Source organism: Tinamus guttatus, unplaced genomic scaffold (assembly GCF_059628265.1).
Source record: "Tinamus guttatus ecotype Peru unplaced genomic scaffold, ASM5962826v1 Tinamus_guttatus_pri_ptg000060l, whole genome shotgun sequence".
NCBI classification, from domain to species: Eukaryota; Metazoa; Chordata; class Aves; order Tinamiformes; family Tinamidae; genus Tinamus; species Tinamus guttatus.
Window position 1 is genome coordinate 10,657,605 of NW_028288594.1, and position 15,985 is coordinate 10,673,589.

General features: G+C 45.5%; 1 protein-coding gene across 5 annotated transcripts in view; it reads left to right on the forward strand.

Moving 5' to 3' along the window:
* KALRN (kalirin RhoGEF kinase) overlaps positions 1-15,985 on the forward strand; it is a 467,999-nt gene that overhangs the window by 407,883 nt on the left and 44,131 nt on the right. For 2 of the 5 annotated variants that reach the window (XM_088519566.1, XM_088519562.1), the window contains exons 36-39: positions 8,977-9,260; positions 10,169-10,273; positions 13,800-13,895; positions 15,435-15,565. In XM_088519566.1, the coding sequence (XP_088375692.1) occupies positions 8,977-9,260; positions 10,169-10,273; positions 13,800-13,895; positions 15,435-15,565 (616 nt within the window). The remainder of the gene's footprint in view (positions 1-8,976; positions 9,261-10,168; positions 10,274-13,799; positions 13,896-15,434; positions 15,566-15,985) is intronic. The other 3 variants (XM_088519563.1, XM_088519564.1, XM_088519565.1) reach the window with 3 other exon arrangements.

Below are 15,985 nucleotides of genomic sequence, written 5' to 3' on the forward strand. Positions count from 1 at the left end.
TTTTTCAATTCCAATTTATTTTTGTCACCGATGCTCTTCTGTTGTTTCCACTAGGAATTGTTTGGGATGTAGCCACAGTTTCCTCTGAGGCAGGGAGATACAAGAAAGAAAAGGCTGTTCTGCCTTCCCCAGGATTACAGCAGAGCAGTCCACCTTGTCACAGAGTTTGCTGGCTTTAAGCATAAGGCTGAGTTGACCTTTGCAATGATGTCATTTAACCAAGAAATTACTTCATTAAATGTGGAAAAGTTCTTACAGTAGCTCAATTTGGGAGCTGCTGAATGAAGCTGACCCTTGACACTTTGCAAAAAGAATAAGGCTTGTGTTGCTGGAACCAAGCTGCTTGGAAACCATGTGTAATAAATTTTGTTTTTGTGCCCACCACGAGGATAAAAGATGGTATTCCGCCAGCACGGGCACCCTTACGCTCGCGGCAGAGCAGAACTGCTCAGATCAAAGTTAAAAGTCTGCTTCTTTGTGGGTGTCTAAGCATTTCAGAGTTCCTTGTGCTAAAAGCAACAGTGTACGTGCAAAGGCCAGCAAATGCTGCTCTTCTTGCTCAGCTTCAAACAAGACGTTTTCCCCTTCAGCATCTCCTATAGGTGTCCATGGAGGTTCAGGGTTAAACTTAACTAGACATCTTTTTTTATTATTTTTTTTTTAACTGAACGTGCATAAATCTCCTGTCAAAATATATCAATTTGAAAGGGGATTTTTGTGCTTTGTGTTTGGGCGTTTTGTTCTTCTTTTGCTGCCAGTGACACTTATTCTGGAAACTTCAGGGTTGGGGATTACTATATTTTTGTCACAGAAAGAAGACAGTGTAAATACAAAATGTAAAGTAGAAGAAACTAGAGAAGTGCTTCAATGAGTTGTTTGACTAAATTGAAATAAATGTTGATTTGTTCAAAAAAAAAGTCACATGCACTTTCTGGATCTTGTTAGTCTTGATTTTTCTTTTTTTTCCTCCTGGTTTTCCAAAGGCCACGGGTGTGCGCTGGCTTCAGCCCTGGGCTGGCCAGCTGCGAGGCGTTAGGGGAGGCTGTTGCCATGCGCCGCGCTCGCTCCCGCTGCGCCCGGGCCGCCTCCGGGCGCGCGGCGGGCGAAAAGCTGAGGAGAGAGGAAGGGGGAAGGAGCCCGAGCGCGCGGAGCGGCTCCACGTGTCCTCGCGAGCTGCGCGCGGAGCGGCCGCTCTGCTGAGCGCTCCCCCAGCCCGGCCTTGAGCGAGGGTTCACCTGGTCTGTGTGGTGCCCAAGGCTTCCCTTGGAGGACTCGCGGAGCAACTTTCTACCCGTCTCGCAGGATTTGGGACAGGGGCTGGCTGGGATGGTCTCACGTAACAGTGGATTGGCTCTATGGGTTGGTTTTGACAGTTCTCGTCGTGAGTTCAGAGCCGTTTATAGGAGGGGTTGTGCAGGACTCTGGAGAAGGATGAATTTGTCAGGAAGGCTGATAGCTGGAGAGGAGAGGGCTGGAGCTCCCGCTGGAGAAGCTGTCAGAGCTGTGAACCGTTCCACGCAAGCCCCGTTCTGGCAGAGCTGGCCCGCGGCCCTTCCCGCTGCCGCTCCGGGGCTCGGCGGTGCCGCCGGCTTCCCCGCGGCGGGCGGGAGGAAGCGTTGCCTCGCGCGCTCCATCTTGAAACGCGCGGCTGTAGCGGCCACATTTCGACGTTTCATCCTGTAATCGCCTCAAGACGCCTTTCCTGCACTCACCGTCCTCTTCCCGAGCCCGCGGAACCGGCGAGTGCAGCCGGCCCTGCCGCTGTCACCTCGTGCCGTGGCCTCGCTGGCTCCCCGCGCTCGCCCGTCCCGTGCGCTCCCAGGTTTGCAGTGACTCTGCTCCCGAGGCCTCCGGGCAGCGCGCACCTCTCTCTGTTTCTGCCGGCTCTGAGTTTTGTCTCGCGCTTTGAAACTTTCCCAGAGCTGCAGTGACTTTTCTCTGACCCTCGGGAACTGGAGCTCTTGCGCCGTGACACCCTGACTGGCACCCCCAAGACCTAGGGACTGCGCTGGGATGTCGGCTGTCCCAGCACATGCTGGAGGAGAGCCTCATCCGAGCAGCACCAGCTAAAAATAAGAGCGGTTCAACTGGAGCTCGTGGCAGCTCGCCATGAGTTATTGCTCATTAAAGCAAATTGTCAGATGCTTCACTTGAGCTAATCATTTCCTGCTGCAAGATCAGCCTGGTATGAAACGTAGTGAAATGTGGGAAGGGGGTTCACAATAGCTAAATTTAGCCAAGGGTGTCATTTCCCCGGACTCCCCCTGTAGTTAATGGAAAGAGAGGCTCCTGGGGGAGTGATTCCTGCTCCTCATCACCCTCCTCTGCTCCCTGACTGCCACGAGCTGGGGGGGCCCTGCTGCCCTGCACAAAAATTAACTTCTCTGAGTGCAACTGTTGTCCTTCCCCAGCTTGCTGAGCGCTCTTCTTGCCCGAGCTTAGTTTTCTGCCCAAAAGTAGCTGTCAGGAAGTTGAACATTTCTGTCCAACAGATCAGTGATCCCTTCCCAAAGGCTTTAAGTACTTTGCAGCCTCCTTCCTCCTTTTGCATCCCTTCTTTCTTTTGATTTCGCGGTGTGACTACAGGGCACTCTGCAGAACAGCCCCTGTCTCACAGCAGTTCTCGTGCACTCCAAGAAGTATCAGCTCTTCATTAAAGAAACAGTTCCACTTCGAATATTATACTTTCTTTTTGTCATTTTTTTCCTTTAGTTTTGGAAGTTAATCTTGTTTGCATGTTTGGCAGTGAACCAACAAGTCAGATTAGGGCGTTTTAAATTACACTGATTAGAAACTATGTCAAGCACGTTTGCTTTTAGCAGTGTTGGTTATTCTCTCAATTTGACTGGAAACAGTTGCATGAAGTATTTAATTCTGCATTGCTCTTTTGGGGCTTAGAAATTTCTGTATATCTGAATAATCAGATAGAAACACAGAGTTTATACAGAAATAATGTGTATACAAGGAAGCACAAGATTCCTGACGGATTTACCTTGTTGCCTGATGACATTATTCCCAAAAGAAAGCTTCAAATGGCACTCCAAAATGCAAGCAGATGGTATTCTAAACGGTACTCCAAAATGCAAGCAGAAAATGCAGCTGAAACTTCTAAATTCTGCTCATTTCCAGATGATGATAAAACCAGGGAGCATTTTTGAACCTGGAAGCAAAATAGGAATTTATGAGTCAGCTGCGTGGTCTGAGCACATCTTCGCCCTGCGATGATGCCGGGTGTCCCGCAGCCTCCTCTCGCTGCCCTCGAGCTGGAGCCACCACCACACTGCTCAGAGGAACGGGGAGCCTTGGAAGGCTCCAGGGCAAGTTTTGCAATTCCACTGCAAAAATTTAACGTAGGCCGAATGTAAGGGGTTCGCATGCCAATTGCCTCTTACCTTTTCCGACACGAACTCTGAAAATTTTCTTAAGTTTGCTTGCGTTCTTCTTTGGAGCCTGTTGTGGAGGCATTGCCTGAAGAGATCTTTTCATCTGTTGGTAGGAGAATTCATTGTATTCATTATTTATGGTGCTACAAACTAATTAGTTTCACTCGAGGAATACTTGTAAACTGACTGTGTATTATCCAAGTATTCTTCCAAATTTTTGCAAATCCAGGACAGGTTTGGTATGCACAGTTAGCTCTAACCCTGAAGCACAGATCTCAACTGTCCTCTGCCTAAGCTGCTAAGTTTTGTAACGTGAATTTGGGCCGATAACACTGTGTTTCACTGAGCGTATTTTGGGCATTTAATACAAAAATACAATACAGAACAAGTTTTCATCCCTTGTTCTGCCATCTTCCCAAGTGCTGAGTAGAGTTTCACCCTGGTGTTGGGTTGGCTCATAGAGGACGCCTCAAACAACGGAGTTGCTCCAATGGGAATGTCGCGTCTCAAGGGCTTTGAGTTGTGCATTGGAGCCTGTGCATGGAGTGGGGAGGAGATGCTCATGGAAGGGGCAGGGGAGGGTGCATTTAGGTGATTTAGATGATTCTTATTTGTTTAGCATGAAATACTAGCGCAGAGGTTTTGATAGTGCATGGAGAGTGTCTAGATGTCTCCTGCTTTCCAAGATTTTCTAGTGTAGAAAATCTTCCCGCGTTTAAGGAAGTAGCAGCTGAGTAAAAACGAAATTAGTCTTTCACCCACATCTGATTCAAGTCCATCTTTGTAAGAAATGTCACTTTACAGAAATCACTAAATATGGAAAATGGGCTCTGCCGAGCACAGTAGGGTTAATGTATGTGCTCATTGGTCAGATTGTCATTATTGGCTTTCCTTCATGAGTGGAATTATTTCCATGAAAACCAGTGTTGTTTTAAATGCACATGCTATTAGGATTACAGAGTTCCCAGTCTGGCTCATCATCTTCGGCTTCTGTGGAAAAAGCCTTTTCTCTCGGGACGTTTTTCTGGAGTGAGAAATGCAGCCGTACAGAGAATTAAGGTGCAATAATTCAGCTTTTCCCATGACTGAGCCTTGCTGTAGACACACATTTTCAGAGTTACATTGTGATTAACATCTGGCTATCGGAACATATTTCCCTTCTATTATGTACAGCCTGTGGGTTGGTTTGCATCAGAAAGAGCAGCCTGATGTTTTCTTTAAAATAGTTCTGAGAAGTCTTCCCTTTTTCTTGTTAGGGATTTGAGTTCCTGTAGATGAATTAGATGTTGCTTGAGTCTGATCAGACCTCCCTTCCCATGCAGGCTCTGGGGAATAAGGAGGTAAAAATAAAAATAAATATCTTGTATTTTAGTTCCAACAGCAATTCCTACTGGCTCAAGTGGGAATACAACTGAGCTTCTAAAACTGGCTTGTAAGATTTTTTCCTTCTTTCCCTTTCGCCCAAGGTTGCATCTAACTGGATCCTTAGGTTTTTTTCCAAGTAAAAGAGCTGTGCTTTTGTGGACGTCTGTTAATTTCAGGAACAACAACAAAGATTTCATGACGCTGGCAGTGCAAAAGCTCCGAATGTCAAAGCTCTCCCGTCTGGCTGAAGATCTCTCACAGTTGCCTTGCCAGAAGTTTCTTGGAGGTTTGCTGAGGGGTGTTTTGGAAACTGTCATTTCTTCAGCCTGAATGAATAGTTTGGCCAGGAAATCAGCCCAGCCACACTAGTCTGCTGACCTCCCTACACCCATTTCTCTGCACCAGATACCTTTATTTAGCCGCCCGTGTCCCGGGCGGCGGTGGCGCTGGCCGCTCGCTGCGGCTGTTTGCAGAGGACCTGGCGTCCCGACAGCTCCGCAGTGCTGCCAGGGCAGCGCTCGGGTTGCTGCTCTTTGTGGGTAACAGCAACTGCCCGAATTGCCAAGAAACACAACTCCGCAGCTTTTCCGACCTGCTCGCTGCATGTACCAGCCAACTGCCTTGTGTAGCAGCTTGAGCAGCGCAGCTTGCAGAGCAGGTACGTGCAGGGCTTTGCAGCGGGGGGACGGCAGCAGCCAGACCCCCTCGGTGTCCTGCTTGTTCCTCTCTACATCTAGATCTCAGCCTGCCACTGAGTGCCATTTTATTGATGTGTCCATATTCATACGTGCGTGACCACAGACACCACCGAAACAGCACGACTAGCAGTTCGTGTCCCTTGCTTGGTGAGCTGTGCTCGTGTTTGAGCCGCTGGCCCCGTCAGGGCGACTTGCTTGGTGTGTGCAGGGAATGGCCCTCGGCTGGCCTGAGGGGCCGCTCAGAGAGTAAGAGTCACTTGCTCAAAGTTATTGCCACATTTGCAGATATTTAAAAAAAAAAAGGAAGAAAAGGGTAGAAATATCCTGTGTAGACTCTAGGTGTGTGCTTTCTTTGCGGGGGGGGGAGGGATAGTGTGTGTTTGGAGGTGGTGATAAATATGGAGATGGGATGGGAGTGCTTTAGGCATGCGTAGGGTACTGGATAGAGGAAACTCATCGCATCCATAGAGACTTTTGGGGATGCTGGAAAGATTGGACCATTCTGCTTCCTTGTCTTTCCTAACAGCATAGAGCAGATGAAAGGGAAATCAAGGCAGGGCACCGAGCACTCCCCGTCTTTGGCCGTGCGGTCCCAGCTAACCCTGTGGCTCTGTCCCAGATTGTGTTAGACAGGTCAGTGGGAGCGCTTCAGTGGATAAGGAGGAGGATGGACAGTTGAGGTTTCTTTTGTTTCTTCTTTCATCTCAGCTTTCTGTTCAGGAGACTTAATGTTCTGTCTGGAGGGGTTTCGAGGACTCAGGGTGCCTCTATCCAGTCCACTGCTTTTTCTGCATGAAAATAAGAAATGTTTGACTTCTGCCTCCCGTGAATTGCCTAGAGGTAGGAGTTGCTGTGGTGTAAGAGAAACTGTGTGGCCAGCCATGTCCCACACGTTGGCGGTGTCGTGTGGAGATCGGGAGGGAGTGAAACTGAGATCCGGCCCTGCTCCGAGACGCGTCCTGCTGGGGGGGAGTCCCTGCTCCTTCCCTCCCTGCCCTTGCCGAGCTGCTCAGGCCTGTGCCTGCGCGGAGCCCGCCTGGCCGAGGGGGGACCCCTTGGCTCCGTGTGAGCACGATGGCTCCTACGGGTACAGGGCTGTCGGCTGCGCCATGTAGGCACCCGTCGGAGCCTTTCCCTTGCTAAAATGTACACTGGCAAGGTTCCTTGCACCAGAGTGGCGTGTTTGGATCATGTTATTTTCAAGCTGTAGTAAAAGCTCTTTGTACATTAATCAACAGCGATCCGGGAGATTAGCTCGTCCCTATTTTTCTCAACTACTCCCCTGCGTCTGGTCTCCAGCAAACAGAGGGAGTCTCTGGTATGGCTCTTTTCCCTTTAACCATCCCCAAAAAACAACAACCCTGAAGGAGTGAATTCTTCTAGCAGTTCTCCTTCCATGACTACAGGCAAGCTCTGTTTGCACCAACATTCCTGTTTTTTCCTGAGGCGGAGCGCAGCCACCTGAACGGGCACACGGAGCTAGAAGAGCCTTTTGGCAGGGAGGAGGCTCTGCCAGGCTGCGAGTCAGAGGCACTCGTGCTCCCCAGGCACGTGCAGGGATTCAAGTGCTGCTGTGGGGACAGAGGAGAGAGGGCACTTGCGACCTGCCGGTTGCTCAAACATTCCAGTTTACCATGCTGAAAACCTGCATTTTGCTGACGCAAGGTACGCTGATAAGCTCTGACTCCCAAAGCATCACGTGGAGCCTGAGAGGAGAGTATCACAAGTCTATTGAATGGAAGATAAGCTGGCCCCTGCAGAAGTATTATCTTGTTCTAGTGGATTTAACACTACTTGGTGTGCATGAAATAACATCGACAGGACCTGGCCAGAACGAAGCCTTTTCGAGATAAGATGGTAACTTTGCCGCTATGGAGGAATGTCTGAAACGAACGGGCTGCAAAAATCCAACCAAGTGCACCTAGGATCTGTCCTCTTCCCAGCCACTCTCAAACTGATTCTTCTCTTTGTCACAAGACAGCTTATTTGGATTTTCTTCCTGTCTGGGAAATGAACTTTGACTTCCTCTAGCTTATTACAAGTATTTCCATATGCTCTAGAAACCTAACTTTTGATTCGAGGTATGTAATAGATTACTGGTTCATCTTCTGACTGCGGCTGTCTGGTAGTAAAATATTACAACTGTAATGGTCTGCATTTTACAAGCTGGCAGACAAGTAGACTGCAATTTCTGCTCAGTAAATAGCCCACTGTGAGCAGCAGAGCTCTCTGCGCAGCGCAGGTAGGAGGTTTGGATGCAGGTAGCAGATATTGGTTTCTAAAATGATATAGTTAGCTATTCTCAGGGAGAATAACTTGCCCTCAGCATGTGTATTACACAATATTTGTAATGATATTTGTTATTGAACTGAGAATTTCTGGATTCACCAAGCTATTTTCTTGTGTTGTAACTTCTGGTTTTGATTTTTTTTTTGAGATGTTTATCTCTGAATCTCTTACCCATTCCAAGAGAAATGAGTAATCCCATCAGGTGACTGCTCTCTGGTGTACAGTATGAGACATATCTTACAAGTGTGTGACCGGACTTCTGAATTCTGTAAAAATTGATTCCCTCTTCAACTGTGTGATGTTAAACATGTCAGGCCCTGATCCTTTCTGGGGAGGGAGTTGCCTTTGCCACAGTTTCAGCAAGGTGAGAGCAGGTCACTTGTTCCTAAAGGGCAATTGAGAAATCTTCCAGCAGCTTGTTTACTTTGTTTTTAAAGGCCTATTGATATTGGCACATGTTGCTTTTGGAGGGAGTCACACCCATTTCTGAGGTGCTAGTCTGAACACGTGTATTGATAATTACAGTTGAATATGTTTCAGTAAAAACTTGTGCTTGTGGATTTAATAGAAATCTTTTTTTTTTTTAATTTCAAGCCTGCCTTATATCTCTTTCTTTGGTTCTAACAGTTTCTCATCTTTTGTAATAGTTCGTCCCAATTTTTTCGTTCTAAAGAAGGTATGAAATGTTCTGACAAATTGCTTTCAGGGGCAAAGGAGATAATTTTAAGGCAATTTAAATAACCTTCAAAAGATAATAAATGTTCTAACTAAAAGTTAGAATGTTATTGGGGTCTGAAAACTGCTGAGAAACACTTATGGAATCAGGACCTGACAAAGTGTTGGTGGCTGTCAGGTCTCCTGTAGTAATCTCCTTTTTGGGCTTATTTTCTTCCCGGCAATTCACAATGAAATCTGTGGGAAGAAACTGAGAAATTTAGCACTTAACTTCCAATTCAGGCTTTTCATCACAAACGAGATAACTGTGCTGCCTGCAATGTTTCATAAGGATAGATAGTGAGGTAGGAAATGAGGAAAGTGCATGAGACCATGAAGAAAAATCTCTGCAGCACACTGTATTCCTCTCTTTGGTGTGCAGTGAAGTTTATACAGTGTTGATAGGTCACAAAACTTTTCATCGAGGAATCTTGCATTTTAGTGTTTATGAATGACGAATGTTTGAACTGAACTTGGAAATAAAGCAGGGCCCGACATAATCCCTTCCCTTCATTGCTCTCTTACAGATGCCTATTCGGTCTCTTCCAATGACAACGGGGGCAAATCCGATTCCGTGGCCAACTTGCAACCTCAGCCATCCCTCAACTCCATCCAGAGCTCTCCTGGCCCCAAGCGCTCAACCAACACGCTGAAGAAGTGGCTGACCAGCCCCGTGCGCCGGCTGAACAGCGGCAAGGCCGAGAGCAACATCAAGAAACAGAAGAAGGTGCGGGACGGCAGGAAGAGCTTTGACCTTGGCTCCCCAAAGACCGGAGATGAAACCACCCCGCAAGGAGACAGCGCCGATGAGGTCCGTGTTGGTGCTTGCCGGGAAGCCCGTGTTGCTGGTAGTCTGTCCTGGGGGACGCATTAAGCCTGGAGGGATGGGGTTCCCTTAGGAACCAGGAGGAGCAGGGAATTATACGTAAAATTAAACCGGTTAATGCTGTATCACAAACAGTGTTCTGTCACCTGAAGAGCAGTGAAACATACAGGGAACAGGATTTCAGAGCCTGCATATATATTGTCAGCCTTTGATGTGATTCTTTTAATAGTCTATCAGAAATCTGGAGGATTAGGAATAGAAATTAAGTTATCTTTGAGCAGCCATTATCAGTTTCCTTTGAGGTTCATATCACCTTTATCCTACCTTGGCAGTGTAATTCCTTAATGAAGGAAAAAGTTCAGAGAAATAATCACATTTCTGTTAAATCTGCTAAGTATTTATAGCCCCACGTTTCTCTGCAGTCATGTTCTTTGCTAGAATGGCTCTTTCCTAAACTGCATGAGGAATTACAAGCAGAGAATGGAGGGGATACTAACTGAGCACAAATGGAGCAGCGTGTTTTTAAAACTGTGCATTGATCTATGCTATTTCAAATTAGAGAATGTTTTTCCATCAGCACAGAGAACCCTAACTGCTTTAACTGGTCGGGTGACCTGCTAACTGTTTGTGAAGTGACTCTTGATGTCTGTTTTGAAAAAGGATATTTCTGTAACTCCTAGAATACATCAGGATTAACAGGCAAAAACCTCTGTCTTTCCTCTTGCCTCTTTTTTGGTGACACGTGCTATTACCTGCAGTTCTCTCCACCCCAACCAAATACTGAACTGCCATTAGTATTCCAAACAGACCGAAAGCGTGGTGGTGGGACTCAGATATCTAAAAAGAGCAAAGAAACCTCTCCCTGTTCCTAATTATATTTAACTTTTCTCCAGAAGAGCAAGAAGGGTTGGGGAGAAGATGAACCAGATGAGGAATCCCACACACCCCTTCCTCCTCCTATGAAGATTTTTGACAATGATCCAACCCAAGATGAGATGGTAAGACCTCCCCTACCGTGTCCGTGTGCCATTTAGAGACATCTAATTTGGTTTAATAGTGATCATCTAGGATTCAGTGACTAGGCATGTGGTTTTAATAGACAACAGTGCGTGATTATATCTAATATCTTTCACCAATTAGATTTACCAATAATGCCTTGTAAGCAATTTAGCTTTGGTGCCCTATTTTATGACAGTGCTTGTGTTTTGTGCGGTCAGAAATTCCATTCAGGCTGGTAATGCTTGTTCTCCAGGTGTTTTAGAAGTGCTGTTGGGGTCTGGCAGTAGCAGCAGAAATGTCATTTGGTGCCAGCTGTGGCCCAGAGAGCGAGGCAAATGCTGGAGTCTGTTCGAATCCAGAAATACCACTTTTACCAGGAGTTACGTGACTAGCTGGGGTCTGTCGGATGTGAAGTCAGGGTTTTGCAGCGGTAGCTGGTGCAGCTGCTTTCAGAGTGAGTTCTGCCATTGCTCTGTCTGACGTGGACTCTGAATACAGCCGTGCAAGTGGTTTGTGTCCACAGTTAGTGCCTGTCCTGTCTATGTGGCTTCCCCCACCCTTTCCTGGTGCCGACATCTCCCTTGTAGAAATTCATCCTCCTGTTTAGCTGTTTCCTGCCTTCCTGCTGATAACTGTTTTTGGCACTGCCACTTTTGTACTTCTGTCCTCTGATTGTAATTGCTGCATGCAAAGAAGCAAAAGTAGGAGAGATTAATAAATTGTCAAAAAAATCCATAAGAGTCCTGGGGAAGGTTGAGGCAGCAGGTTGCGAATATAGAACGAAGGGAGTGTTGCTGCCACATGGGGGTCAGAGTGGTGGAGGAGAAGACTCGGGGGCTTCTCGCTCATCCTTCAGGGACTGTTTTGACGTTGTGGTGGCAGCAGGAGCAGGGGGAGCAGCTGGAGCCTTGGACTCCTGCGCACGGAGCATCGCCTGGCCAGGGGCAGCGGGGAGCGCCCGGGACAGCAGAGCTCTGGCAGATCCATCCCCAGGAGCAGGAGCAGCGCTTGTGCCTGGCGAGTTCCCCACACTGTTGAGCTAACTCTGTTGGGGACTGTGTTTTTTAGATTTTTATGTATTCATTTTTAGCAAAACAAAGCTGCTTTAGCTCTAGTTACTACTTCTGATTTTCAAAACACCACTCAATTCCAGGATTTATTAAAATAATAATTTTCTGACAGCACCAAAATTGAAAGCTAAACTTCTTGTTTTCTCTGGGTGTCTGGGCATTGTAGAGCCTTTTGGTACCCTGTTTCTTCGCACAGTTAAAATTAAACAGACCAAGAAGCCTCTAAAACCCTTTTGCTCTCTCCTCTTCTTTCCCAATTGCGCTTTTGTCCCAGGGGTGTAAAAGACCTGAGCTCACAAACGTGGCTCCTGAATTCCCTGGCAGGGAAACACTGAGCGAGCGATGTTGGAGCCGCACTGGAGCCAACAGCTCTTCAACGGTGTTAATTTGGGCACAGCTCCCTGCTTGTGTCCTCATGCTGCTTATAGGTACTGGCTTGTGTTAAATTAGCAACGACCCAGCAGGGCTGGCGAGGAGCAGCCTGCACCGTCCCCGTCCACCCTCCCTGCCTGCAAGACTGCAGTAACTGTGCTTTGCTGCTTCTGAAGGCTGTTACAAAGATAAATCGCAGGACACCGTTTTTATTAGAAAATCATAATTTACTCACTGAGAAATGGAAATACCATTTTTCTATTTCACTTGCACAGAAGAGCTTTATTTGACTCTGAAAGACTTGCATGCAGCAAATGTTTTCATGCTCCCTTTAAAAATCTGCAGTTATTTACTCGTCAGAGATATTGAGCAATTTCAGTTAAAAGAAGTGAGAGCAACAGCTGTTCAGTGCTTCCAAAAAGTGGATTCCTCCTGCTAGAATGCTTATGTTGGACAGTTATCATCTAAGCACTTGTCCAGTATCTCTTCAAAATCCCGGCTTTCGGCCTTCTATTTTTTCATCCTAGACACGTCCATCTGCATTGCAGGTGAAGCAGGCAGTCTGATCTCTTACGTTTTTATGAGATTTCTGCTTTACCAGCCTAATTCCTCAATTACCAGCCTGATTACCTGTAATTTTTGTTGTTGTTGAAATTAGAAGTGTTGATTAGATATATTATTTGAGTGAAAGATGAGACTACAAGTGGCAGAGTGTTTGTGCTTCTTCTCTGTCCAAAACCTTCTGGGTAGGATTAGTCTCTTCTGCTTTTGCTTCTTTTTTTCCTGGGCTGTCACTCAACATCAGCAGCTACCCCAAAGGGCTGCTTAAAGAGCTGCCTAATTCCTGCTGTCACTTCTCCACGTCTCCTTCCCCAGTGCTACTTAATCATGGATGCATGTTCATTGACACTTGTGTGGTGGCTTCTCTGAAACAGGTACTCTCCGGAAAACCTTGAGTAAGTGACAGAGATGAATAAGCTTTTTCATAATTTGAATGCAGTGTCTATAAAAATTTAGCCAGGCCGTGTCTGCGACAATGTGAGCCAACAGCAGCTTTTTTAAGGGCTCATAGTTTTAGTGAGCACTTGTGTTCAGTTCAGAAGCAGCATATTTACAGGTGAGCTAATAAATACCAATTCCCACAGGAATTGCCTGAGTTTTGGTTTTCAAACTGTTTTTTTCTTGGATCAAAGACCAAGATGTGAAGAGAGCAACCCAATTTTGAGCAAAAACCTTAAACTAAAGCTGAACATTTTGCATGCAGGCCAAGGCCTTCACAGTGCCATGGGTGATGTTTGGGCCAACTCCGGAGATTCGTAACAACTGCCTGAATGTAGAGTTCACCAAATGTGTTAAGTGTCAGGCGCCCAAAATCAAACACCATGACGAACAGGCATGTAGAAGTGAGACTGAAAATATTTTTAAAAATGTGAATGGGTAGAGGGAGCATCTCCTCCTGTGCTAGATGCATAGGATAGATGAGATGCATCAAAACATTTTCTCTGTGCTGACTGCAGAAGGCCACAGAGGGAGAAAAGGTGGATTTTAGATGACTGTAGTTACCTGAGTGCTGTTCAGAGGCATCATCTGACTTCCTTTGGAGCTGCAGTTCAACTTTGGGAAGGATAGGAAGAAAAACTTATTTCTCTTTCATCCAGTTGCCTTTAACACCGCATGTACCTTTGCTTAGCGCACTTGTTAACTGTACACATACGGAGGAGGAGGTAATTTCTCAGATTTGCAATGGAAAGATCAATTTTTTTAGTGTCTGTAAGGCAGCAGAAGTCCTTAGAAGGAAGACCCAGCAGAGGGTAAGCACGCTGTACCCGAGTTCTACCTGAATGTCAGGTTTATCTCACTGGTTCCCAGTGTGGGACCTGCTACAAAGCGATGTGTAGCTGGAATTCAATGGCAGTTTTCTGATAAGGTGGCAGACAGCCTCCCAACCCTGCATGTGGGCCTCCACCACTCCCCTTCCACATTTATCCTTTCCCCAACTCCGAAGCTGCTTCACTTATTGCTGGTTTCCTAACCCTTCTCATCCTGCTAACTTGCTTTTCCTTTGCAAACTGGTGTCTTGCAGTCCTCTTCTTTGCTAGCTGCTCGGCAGAGCTCCTCCGATGTCCCAACTGCTGCGGATCTTGTCAGTGCAATAGAACAGTTGGTCAAAAGTAAGCTGGTAAGTCCAGTGTGGTGAGCACCGCGGCACAGCGGGCTCAGTGCGACTCCAGGAATGGACTTTAAAGTCTACCTCTATTTTTGATTTCCTTGCTTTCCACTTTCATCTGTTGTGCCTTCATTAACCCTACAGGCTTCTCAGTAGAGAAACTAACAATTTCTGTTCCACACGTGAGATGAAATGTGCCTCTCACTTCTGGGAGAGCTGTGTAGAGCTTTTTTCAAGGCACAGGAGTTTAACTACCCAGCAGATGAAGTTGTCTGATATTCCAGCTTCTCCAAGAGGACCTTCTAAAGAGTAAAACTGCCTCAAATATCACAGCTGTGCTTTAATTTTTTGAAGATTCATGTGATACTTTCCATCTACCTTGCAACTATGTGACTGGAATAAGCATTAAAAATGCTTTGGTTTTAATTTGTTCAAAATTTTCAGTATAGTGCAGTCTAACTTCGTGGTTCCACATGTCTGTTGCACAAGGGGTAAATCTTGCTTTAAACACTGACTTTTCTAAATTGTTCTCTGAAACTATTCAAAATGTTAATGCATAAGATAAGCCTTTTTTTCTACATATGACAGGACCTCTAAACTTAGGTAAATGTTTGCTTTAAGCAAGTTTTACTTGGTGAACAAGTCAGGATTAAAGCAGATTTATGATGAGCCTGCAAAGGTTCATTTCCTTAAAAGTAATGTAAGGGTGAAGAGAGTAAAAATGAAGCAGAGGGAAAAAAGGAGTGTTTTTACTGTGGGAATGATTGTGAGTCTGTACAAGCAGCATTATCTTGTGAATGATTTCAAAGGGTTTTGGTATTTTCTCACTTTGATAAGTTAGACAATGAAGATGGTCTCTATTCAGAGAGTGGCTGATTAGGAGTAAGTGCTGCAGGGGCAATTTGTAGCATGAGAAACTGAGAAGGACATTCCCAGAAATTTTACTCAAAATAGTTTTATTCCATTGAGGGACTGAAAAAATGAGAAGTATTTCATTACCATAGTTAAATGTGTTTTTGGAAAGTATTTATTTTCTCTGTCCTGCATGCATACTGTTAAGTCAACTGCAATTACTTTCCAGGAATTTGGGGACAACATTAATTATTCTGGAATATTGCTATGAATCCTTCTCTTTCTGTTTCCTTTTCTATTTTATTTTACTACCAAGAATCCAGGTTTAATTTTTAACAGAGAATCAGGCTACACACTCCTGTAGCCTGACACTGTTTTTGAGTGTGACATTATGACATTTTCACATTGATTTGAAATGATTTGGAAGAGCTTTCTCATCCTGGGGCTACAGGAACATCTTTTTCCATTCTCAGACAAAATCATGTTCTCCTTTTTAACAACTTTTTTGTTGTTGTTCTTATATCAATATAAAACTGGTTTGGTTTTTGTATTGTGTTTCATTGAGTCCTGTGGGAAAGTACTGCTGAATACTCTGCTTGATTTTAGATTGCTGTTGAGTACAGAGCTGACTGGAAACAGGAGGTAACTCTCAGGCTGGAGTTCAAGGATAAGGCTTATTCTTCTATCACTCTTTTTTAGACCCTTGAAGGAGGATCTTACCGAGGAAGCTTAAAAGATGCCACTGGCTGCTTAAATGAAGGAATGACATCTTCAACTCCCCCAAGAAACCTTGAAGAGGAACAAAAAGCCAAAGCAATGAGAGGCAGGATGTAAGTTTTCTTGTTCATTATTATTTCTGAAAATGCACCCAAGGAGCCCGTAGCTTATTTTGTAGTCTGTGTGTGAGCTCAGAACTGATAGTAAAGCTTTGCATCTGCTTGCTGTTTTTTTATCCCCTAACAATATTTTAGGAAGGTATTTTTGTACCTGAGACATTCAGCTTCACTCTTTAAAACCTGCAGTTTTTATCCCAGATGACAGAATATGTGTTTCTGTACAAACTTCTTGTGATTAAACACAACAGTTACACACTGAGGTGTTCCCCTGCTCATTGCTGAGCAACCAGAGATGAAATCTACTCTTAAGGGGGGATATATTGCTGATGTGGTTACCTGCTCTCAAGGAACAGAGCATAGAATCCCATTAGAATTGAATGAATGAGCTGAAAATGTTTTGCTTTGGTTATTTAC